General features: G+C 42.0%; 1 protein-coding gene across 1 annotated transcript in view; it reads left to right on the top strand.

The window, feature by feature from the left end:
• LOC121096409 (opsin-5-like) overlaps positions 1 to 9,708 on the top strand; it is a 31,671-nt gene extending 21,963 nt beyond the window's left edge. Inside the window, exons 3-6 of the mRNA XM_040612322.1 lie at positions 1,556 to 1,655; positions 3,764 to 3,868; positions 6,936 to 7,159; positions 7,823 to 9,708. Coding sequence (XP_040468256.1) covers positions 1,556 to 1,655; positions 3,764 to 3,868; positions 6,936 to 7,159; positions 7,823 to 8,263 — 870 coding nt within the window. The 3' untranslated portion in view covers positions 8,264 to 9,708. The remainder of the gene's footprint in view (positions 1 to 1,555; positions 1,656 to 3,763; positions 3,869 to 6,935; positions 7,160 to 7,822) is intronic.
• The last annotated feature ends 1,083 nt before the right edge of the window (positions 9,709 to 10,791 follow it).

Here is a 10,791-nt window from a genome sequence, read left to right on the forward strand (position 1 = left end):
TTTGCATCCCTGCTGAAATACTGCTTCCTTTCCAGTCTAATAACTAATGTTACGCATCCTAGTTTCTCAGTAGTCCTTGGCCATGCTGTTTTCCCTGTCTATGAAGCATTGTTAGAGCAAACGGAGACGCAGCAGCTGTTTGCATCAATAAGGCTAATGGAATGCGGAACACATTTGCATATCCAGGTACTTACACCAATCTCCACAGCACACAGAAGGCCAAATTCAGCCAAGTGTAGCTTTCAGCAAGTATCCAAAACACACAAGGAAGTCTGTTTCCTGGTGTAAACATGGTTGCGTTTATACACTAAATATGATCTGACTGTAGGCAGAGCACAGGTGGGTGTAGACTGTTGTAGTAGCAAATCTGGCATGCATTGAAAATGTGGTGGATCTGTAAAAGTTGCCATTAAGTACAGCATCAATATAAAGATATTGGTAGCAAGAAAGACTGACAGTGAAAGAAATGACGAAGCAGCCCTTTCCTAACCCTTCACCCAATTTAATTTATACAATCTGCCATGGTCTCAGCTTTAAGCCTGGATTAAAGCCCCAGATTCAAGGCTGGGATAAACAGAATTCCACGGGATGTGTGCCCATTCGCACAGAGTTGGTTCACCGTAGAATAATGATGTGCCTTTCCACTGATAATTTTACCACTTGAATGCCAAGTTACAGTCCAGAGACACTTGCTTAATATTCCTGCTTCACTTGGTGTAAAACTGGCACCTCCAAGAGCTCCTCTGCTCTGGCCTGTTTGGTGTATCATTGCAAGCTTTCAAAAAAAAAGGACTGCCTTCAGCGTTTTGCCTGGATCATTTCCCAGTCGTATAGTGCTCCCGAGCAGATGGCTACATCCATCTCCACTACCGTCAGCAGCAACTTCCTTCCTAAGCCCTAAGTGCAGCTAGCAGAGTTGTAGCCACCCTGTGCACGTACTGCTGAGACACTGACGTCAGCGGGAGCCTACACAGCCGTATGGCTCTGCCTGCGTCAGTCAGAGGTGGTGAGGATCAGTGATTAATAAATAGCAGGCAATGAGGAGTACCAACACTGAGGCTCAATCTATTGGAACCATTTAGCTTTGGATGGGTTTACTTATTTTTTTTAAACAGCTTTTCTCAGCCAAGCCCATTACCTCCTACGTTCTTTCCTCTTTGGCCTAAATTTCATGGGTTCAGTTTGCATGGTTGTTCTGCCTAAGTGGGGCAGCTGCATCCAGTGCATTTTTGCCTATTCAGGGCTTTTCTTCTTTTCAGTTCAGCCTTTTTCTCCTTCATTTGGCAAGTTATTTCAGGGAAGCATAGATGTAAGGGAATCTTTGCTTGTTTATTTTATGTACATGACAGAACACTTATATAATTTCTGAACATTTACTTGCTCACTGATCCTATAGAAGATAACTGCACCTGACATTTTACACTTCCCTGCTAGTTGGGTTTCTGGAAAAACTTTTGAGAGCATGAACATGAAAATGACAGGAGCAATCCCTGTGGTTCTTTTCTGCTTCAGCTCTCTGTAGTAAAAGAACATCCTGCACTGCTTTGTTTTTCAGGTTGATGGCTTCCTGACACTTCTTTTTGGCCTGGCTAGTATTAATACCCTTACAGTAATCAGCGTGACTCGCTACATCAAGGGCTGCCATCCTGAAAGAGGTAAGGAATAAAGGCAAGTCCAGTTCTGCCTTCACTGAACCTGGTGCAAATCTGTATTTCTTTCAGTCATGGGCTATATCAAATATAAATTAGATATAATGGAAACCAAAACGTAATGCACTCATTTACATTACAAACATGTTTGCATAGAATCTTTCAAAGGTAACCCTAATAAGAGCAAAATTATTACTAGTACACTTTGGTCACCATGGGTTATATTCACCCTTGTGCCAAAGATACCACAGGTCCTGCTGACCCCTCTATATTCTTCAAAATGCAACTTAAACGGCTTCTAAGTGATACATACATTGTTGTCTGGATCTCACTGTAAACAACAAATTTCATATTCTGTGAGATTATGTTTGGGAAGAGTCCAGTTGTTGATAAGATCCTTGGTTTGGAAGGCTGCCCTACCTACAAACATTTTTACTCTTCAGGGTGTTTTGCCAGGGTTTGTGCACAGCAGGCATCACGGGCTGCTTTAGATAGCGCTGGGAACATTCAGTCTGTGCATCCTGCCTCCAGCTTTTGTAGCACTGCACAGCCTGCCAGCCCCACGTACCTCTCTGGCCTCTCCTCAGCTAACAGTTTCACACCATGGGAGATGAAAACTACTCCTACCACCCCCAGAACTGACCGTGACTCAACTCTACCTAGACAATCCCTGTCTCCCACCTCTCTCCCAGATCTGCAAAGCATCATCACCACAACCTCACACCCACACTTCTTCCTTTTCTCATGCCCTGTTGATCTGTAACCTGAATATCTCAAACCACCACTGTTCATTACTCTCTCCAGTGCTAGAAACCTTTTACTAACCACTCCTGTTTTTTTCAATTTCATTTTTTTATTAAGCTTCGGTATAAATGCCTCTGTAAAGACATATGAGTGTCCTGCTGTGCAAATCTGGTCTGAAATCTTTTACGTGTTTCCTGCCCTGTGAAGCCTTCATTAGCAAGTCTGTATGAACATGCCATCATCTCCCCTTTTTGTATCACCACACTCACCCGAGGAGCAGAAACCTTTCCTTACCATTCATCCTGGACCTCCTGAAAACCCTGGATTCCACTGAAAGCCTTATGCTTTATACCTACACCTTCTATAAATCCTCCCTAGTCTTCCTTTCACCCATCCTTAGGTAGTGCATTATCAATTTTCATGCCTTTGTAATGACTGGTTTACACCATCTTTTGGGCAGGAACCTATTAATACCCGCAGGTGAAGCATGCATAAATAGCCTGGAGTCATCATATGAGTTTTTCTCTCTAATAGCATGAAGGGAAAGAACTTCTGCAGGGAGGTCTTTTTTCCACAGGAAGTTCTTCCATAGTTTGTTGTAATGATAGACTAATTGAAATTAATTTTCAGCACAAACTGCTGTTGGAGCTGCTAGAATTTGGCTGTGACATATTCTACATCTTATATTCATTGTGTATTATGAAGTCATACTTAAAACACATTTCTCTTTTGCAAGACTGCATCACGTGTTCATCTGAGGGTGTACACCATTTATGTTTGCGTCTTGAGGAAATCAGAACAAGCAGCCAGTATAACTTTACAGAAATGTTGGGGAACAGAAACTGGTGGATGCATGGATATTTCCTACGTAAATAAAGAAATAACCACTATGTATGGCAACAGCAAGACAGATTACATAATTTGTATTGAATGGCTAATGTAGTTTGAGCATCTAATGTGTTTTCTCCTTTTTAACAGGGAAAACCTTCAAATTGATAAGAAAATCCTCTTAATTTAGATTTATCTTGGGGTTTTTCTACATAAAAATGGAAAACTAGCTGTCTTCTACTCGTTGCAAAATTGCAAAACCTAAGTCTAATGTAGAACTTGCTAATTCTGCAGTGCTCAATAGACACATTGTCTCCCGCTCAAAAGCCATTCGTTTCCACTGTTCACAAATGGTCTTGAACACAAGCCCAACCAATGCTTTCAAATTTAAGCTTTTCTTAGGAATATGCAGGGGGGTTTCTTAATATTTTTTTAAATAGCTGTGTTTTCCTTATCAGCTGTTGGTACAGGAGTGCATTTAGATTTCAGAGATATGTCTGCCTTTCTAGATACTGTTTGCTGACTAAACCATGCCATTGCAGGTCACTGCATCAGCAACAGCAACATGACAGTGGCTCTGGTCCTCATCTGGATAGCAGCTTTCTTCTGGTCAGCAGCTCCATTACTTGGCTGGGGCAGTTATACAGGTAACAGGTAGCTTTCAGTTGTACTTATTTGGCACCTCTCCACTTAACTGAACAAAGATACTTGCCTGCCTTTCTTGCTGTTTATGATAAACCAGACTGATTATCAGTGGAACTGAGAAAATCATTCACCATGCATGACGTACGCTCAGAGTGTTGCCTGCTTTGGTATCAGCTATAAAGAGATTTTATGGAAGATATCACAGGAAAGTCTTGGATGAAGTGCATATTATTTATGAAAAAAGAGAGGCCAGAAATATTTGGCATGGCTAAGCAATGAGATAAAGGAAACTATCAAAAGACATACTTCAAAACCTGTCAAGATTAGGAAGCTAGAAAAGAACACAAGTTACAGCAAGTTAAACTTGAAACTATAATAAGGCAAGCCAGAAAGATCTGGTGAAACAGTTCATTGAAAATATGAAAACTAACAGCAGGAGAAGAAAAAGATGTCAGAAAGTTTGCAAGTCCAAGAAGCGATTTAGGTGCAAGATAAGGTCATAGCAAAAAAAAAAAAAAAAGAGGGGGGGGAAATCTGAGTAGTGAACACTGAGGTAATTCAATGGCTAAGGGATATTCCCACACCAGAAAATTTCTTCAAGGGGATAAGTTGGAGAAATTGGCTCAAGTCTCTAAAAATTCAACAAAGCAAATCTCTATGAACAAATGGTAATGCTATAGAAGTCCTAGCAACCGAAATCATGTGACTGAATTTGTCCAGCAGTTACCTGCCTGGATCCTGTAGGCACTTGCATCCTTTGAGAAGTCATGAAATCTATGAAGCTTCTGAAAGCAGCTATGTGAACATAGCCTCTTACTTACTAAATACATAAGCTTTGAGGTATCCCTGGACTCCTGAAGTACGGGTGTGAGAAAAACTTCCATTTCTATGATTGGTTAAATCTTCTATCCTTCCCAAACCAAAACGTTACCAAGATGTACGGCTCAATTGTAGAATCATAAAATCATTTAGATTGGAAAAGACTTTTAAGAACATTGAGTTCAACTGTTAACCTAACACTGCCAAGTCTGCCACTAAACCACATCCCTAAGTGCCGCAACTACAGGTCTTTTAAACACCCCCAGGGATGGCGACTCCACCACCTCCCCGCCTGACCACCCTTTCAGGGAAGAACTTTTTCCTACCATCCCATCCAAACCTCCCCTGGGGCAGCTTGAGGCCGTTCCCTCCTGTCCTGTCCCCCATCACCTGGGAGAAGGGACCGACCCCCCTGCCCACAGCCCCTGCCAGGAGCTGCAGAGAGCGATAAGGTCCCCCCTGAGCCGCCCCCTCTCCAGGCCAACCGCCCCCCGTGAGCCTGGTGCCCCAGCCCTGTCCCCAGTCCCGCTGCCTGTCTCATCAATACCACTTCTAGGACCACTTTTCCCTACTGCAAATCCCGGTGGTTTCAGGTTCCTGGAGTATCTGACTCACAGCACGTTTCCACTGAGGACACCCACGGAGTTGTGGGAGCCCAGCAATGGCAAGTCCAGCAGCGGAGCAAGTGGCCCACAGCATATCACACCTGGCCACCTTGGGTGTCTCACTTCTCCACAGCAGGGGTCCCCAGGACTCCGCTGATTTTTAGAAATGCCACTTGCCAGTGTCTCTACAGAAGGGGAGGAACACAGCTCTGAATTCTGACTTGCAGAAAATGGACAGGTTTTTTTTCTTTCATGTCACCTGGAGGCTGCTTTCATTTTTCAGTCAAAAGCTTTCTCAAACCAGAAATCTGAAATTAAACCAGACTTCATGGTTATCTTTCGGATCTTGAGGACTACCGATGAAAAAGGCAAAGGAGACAAAAACCTATTTCTATTACTGAACACAACCAGACAGCAACACCTAGAGGTTTTGGTGATGGAAATACCAAGCTCTTTTTGATGAGACTCATAAAAGAGATTTAATCTTTTGCTCCTTTAAATTCATCCTGTCTAAACCTCCTGTTACCTGTGAGGAATTAAGGGATTAATGTTTTCCTTCAGAATTATCACTGGATTTCAGGGAGAGATCTATGTTGCTAAATCATGCAGGCTTCACCTGTGTTGTATCTCCAGGACTTGTTAATGCTTGACTTTACATAATTTTGGTTCATGCTTCATTTATTTGTAAACCAATTTTCTGCCATAGCTGTCAGAAAAAACCAGCTTTTTTTCCACTTACAAAGAAAAATCAACAATCCACAATCTACAGAACACCTGTAATGCTATCAGACTCTACTTTTCTAGGCGCATTGGCAAATACATCAGAGGGTCTAAAGTCAACTGTTATTCATAGAAATGTTTAAGCAGAGACGGCACCTTATTCCCACCACCTTTCCCTTAAGCACTGGATCAGTCAGCGTCCTTTCATAAATTCCACTAGCTGCAGACCCTGCAGTCTGCCTGACTTCATTTTTAAGAGCCTGCAGCTCCTTTGTAGTTGCAGAAGTGTACGCTTCCCATGTAGCAAAATGATCTCATATCTTTCTATTTATGTTACATCTTCCCCTAATCTTTATCATTAGCTATATCAGTGTGCTTTCCTGGCTGTCGCTACAGCCAAAATTTCATTGCCTTTTTGTTTCTATTAAAAAAAAAAAAATCTCAAAAATTTTACTTCCTACTTCTCTATGTAAATAATGACTTTTTACATTTGAGGTATTGTGTCTTTACAATCGCTTGTTATGCTGTTACCATGTTCATCTTAGGAAGTTACTACATAGAAGATTATGACAAATAAGAGTCGGTAGCACTCAAGAATATCAAACCTACTGAATTATTACCTTTTTTTTCTTTTCTAATGAAGTATCACAATTTCCCATCCTGAAACAACAGTTTGTGCATTATGGATTTGTATTTGAGATCTAAACCAGATAGAATGATAGTACACATTAAAAGTTGTTATGGTCTAGCTAGTCTTGAAAATGGTTCATGTAGGAAACTGTGTCAACAGCTCATTAAATCAGAAAGATCAATCCGTTCTTTAGTGCTTAAAAGAAGAAAAATACAGCATTTCAACTGGTAAATTAATTGCTCAAAAGCAAATACATGTTCTAAAAATGCTAACCAATTTACTTTTGCTTTCCAGATCGCATGTATGGCACATGTGAGATAGACTGGGCAAAAGCCAACTTCTCTACAATCTACAAGTCCTACATTGTCTCCATTTTTATCTGCTGTTTTTTCCTACCTGTCAGTGTCATGGTCTTTTCATATGTGTCAATTATCAACACTGTCAAGCTAAGCCATGCATTAACAGGACTTGGTGATCCCACAGACAGACAGAGGAGAATAGAGAGGAATGTCACCCGGGTGAGTTTGGGTTTCATGCTGGGTGGGATTTATCTCAATGAAACCTGTCTTTCCAAAAACTGCTCTCAACTAGAACAGAAGAGAGCAAAACCAATCACTTGCATTTCATTTCTCTATAATCTCTAGTGGCAGAGTCTGAACTCAGTGAAGAATATGAGGTTTGTTTAAAACCCCTATCCCATCAGCTGGCTAATATTGATGCTACATCACATGTGAAAAAGAATCTAAATGTATTGGAATAGGTTATAAAACCAAACCCAGAAATTTGGTTTGCATACGCTCTTTTCTTTCAGAAGTTACATTACTTCTGAGCATACACAGAAACTACAGTGAAGCTTTCCATTTACTTATCGTTGACTTAAGTCTGCCCGAAACTTTCTGAATTCATAAAAACATCCAGAGGACTGTAGCTATTTTCATTCCATTAGAAGAGGCATTGCTCAAGCACACCACCATGCCAAAAGTTGATATATAGCTTCTAGGTCTGCCTGGCTCCATCAAAGCAAACCTTTTGCTTGCCTGTATTCTCCTGTGAGCCATACCCTCAGGACAACATGAATGTTGTCCTTCCAGCCAAGTGTCCAAGCTACTGTTTCCAGCATATTGCTTCCCTGATGTAGTCTTCCAGAATAAATCTAAGACTATTCTTCTTCTGTCTTTTAGGTTTCTATCGTCATTTGCACAGCCTTTATTATTGCATGGTCACCATATGCCGTCATCTCTATATGGTCTGCCTATGGTTACGCTGTGCCCAATCTTACCAGCATCCTTGCCAGTTTGTTTGCCAAGTCTGCCAGCTTCTACAATCCCATTATCTACTTTGGAATGAGCTCCAAATTTCGGAGGGACATTTTCATCTTGTTCCATTGTGCCAAGGAAGTCAAAGACCCTGTGAAGCTCAAACGTTTCAAAAACCTCAAGCAAAAACAACAAGAGCCCTCTCAGAAAGCAGAGAAGTATGCTGGAGAAATGTACCCCGCTCCAAGCCCTGATTCTGGGGTGGGAAGTCCAACCAACACCCCACCTCCAGCAAACAGGGAAGTATATTTTGGTATTTTGGATACGCCATCTAATAACCCTGATATTGAATGTGATAGACTGTAAGTTTTGCAGCCACTTAACACATGCACCCATTTTATGTTCAGGAAGACCCTCTTCAGATCAGTGCTCAAGTGATTTCCTTATTCCTGGTCTGTTTCTTGCTGTAGCACTGAAGACTATACAACTCAAGCAAATCAGATGGTGAAGTGGTATTTTCCTTCTACTTAGGTACAAAGCCCTACGAAGCACATTACAATACAGGCAGCACACCCAGTGCCAGAAATATTCAATTTTCACATGCATGCAGGAAAAAGAAGACTGACTTGTGAAGAGCAGGCATTAGCTACCAAAAATAACTATTATGTTCCCATCCAAATTTTATCAATGAAGGGATCACATTTCCAAATATGTTTTTTGCTGTTCAACAGGCCCAGCCGTAGAGGGTTGGTTTAGCTCTGTGGTGCAGCACAGCCCAGGCTGTAGAAGATGGGCCCTGCCGAGATGGCTGCGGAGCTGCTGCAACCCCAGTGGCTGGGAGCTGGTAGGCAAAGCCACGCGCTCCCTGGGGGGCACCGGGGCTGCCAGGCCCTGGGCATACACAGGTGCGTGTCCCATCGCCTGTGCCTGGCTCTGTGCATCTATGCAAGTGCTAGGAGTCATAGATCTTTGCGTTCTCTGGTCACTGTAGTCTGAACAGTGGCATCATACTTGTCCTCATTGGTCTACAGAATTATTTTTACCTTCCCTGACCTTCCCAGTGAGAAGAGCCTGTGTGTAGCATTCACAATCGAGAAAGCTGGCCTTTAATTTTGCTGATCTGTCTCCAAACTGGTTGTTATTAAGGAGAAAGAGATGTACAGGCAACAAAACCCAAAACGACACTAAGGTTTTAAGACTGCTGATGAAGTGTGGCATCAGAGCTATTTGTAAAGTATAATCCAACACTTCGCTGCTGCTTCTAAAGAAAGTTTTTGTACCTGCCTACACGTAAAAAATGACTTTTAGGTAAACATAACCAAGTAGCAATTAAGGATAGTGATTTCAATAGCTAAGCTGTAGGCTTTAATCAGTAGCAAGACTATCAGATGTTATAATATCCAATTATTCCACCAAGTTTATCTTACAGATTCAAAATGAGGGGGTATAGCTTCATAATTCCTCATCTTGGAAATTAACTACAGACTCTGAGACTTCTGTAAAAAGGCCTCTGTATTAGCTGTGGAAATTGTGGGTTCATTTAGTGCCGTTTGCAAGTTAAACAAGGGGAAAAAAAGAAGAAAACCACCCTCACAACATTGGTTGCTAACCTCACTGCTATTTATGGCTTTTTGGAATCTCACTGTCCGCATCTGCTAAAATGTAGTTGTTTTGCAACAGTATGCTTTTCCAGATGTGTTTCTTGGGAAAGTTACAAAGAGATCCTGCCTTCATTTCCCCCATTACTCTATTTGTTTTGAGAAAATCACCTCTGTTTTGAAGTTAAAAACAAATAAACATTATAAGCAACAGTAGGGAACTGTGTTTTCATTCATGGCCACAGACCTGAACTACAAGAGCATTCATTTTCGTGGAAAATTTTGAGATATGGGTACTATTTCATTACCATAAATAATTAAAAGCAAATAAGTAAATACTTCGCTTCCAGATAAACACGCCTGTCATAGATGTAGAAATAGATGAAATAATTTCAGGGAAAATCCTGTCACAGCTAGATGAAGCCAGGCTGGGCTAGCCAAAGCTAGCACATAGTTTTGAAAGCTTCTAGGTGTAGCACAAAATCCACCTCGGTAATATTGCTAGACTGAGCCTTCTCACTGCTGAAAGAGCTTGGGTTTTCCTCCAGAGAAAGAGGAGGGCTACACATCCCCATCAGATGTGGTTCCTGGAGGTACCAGCAGCTGCAGCTGTGCCAGACACCTGCCTGTAGAGCCTCCATGGCCAGAGATGCCATGCTAGCTTTTTAATCTGTATTTCTGCTGATTTACAGATAACTAGGGAAAATTCTTGTCCTGCTGCATTGTAGCAATGCTGTTGATCTGCAGGATTCAGACTCTGACATAGAAAGACATGAAAAGGGGAAGGCAGAGCAACAAAGCCATTTCCAAGAGTGCCACTAAACTCCAGCTGAAATCTCTACTAGTTCATACGCCACTGAGCATGTACAGTGAGGCTAGACTGGGGAGGGGGTGAGGAGGCAGCAGTAAAAATGAGCCAGAATAGGAGCAGAACGGAGGAAAAATGTGAGGAGGAGAATGAGAAAAGCAGGAGAGCAAGGGGCCAGGAGCCAAAGGTTGTATGTATACCTGCTGAAAGACAACTATAAACAGCTACACATAAAAAAATCTTGACTGGACTGTGACAGAAACCCCTCCTGCAAGGCCTGTGGCTACAGTCCTTTGTGGATATAGGGTAATAGCATAAGACTGCATACCCATAGAGCAGAATATCTGGTTTTGCAGGTTACACACGGGAAAAGAGGATGGATGCCTTTGCAGGCACCAACCTGTGCTCCAGGTTCAGGAACAGCAGGAGCACACTTGTCACTGAAGTCACTCAGGTTAAAAAACTTCCAACCCTAAAGCACCAGTGCC

The sequence above is a fragment of the Falco naumanni genome, chromosome 12 (genome assembly GCF_017639655.2).
Source record: "Falco naumanni isolate bFalNau1 chromosome 12, bFalNau1.pat, whole genome shotgun sequence".
NCBI lineage: Eukaryota > Metazoa > Chordata > Aves > Falconiformes > Falconidae > Falco > Falco naumanni.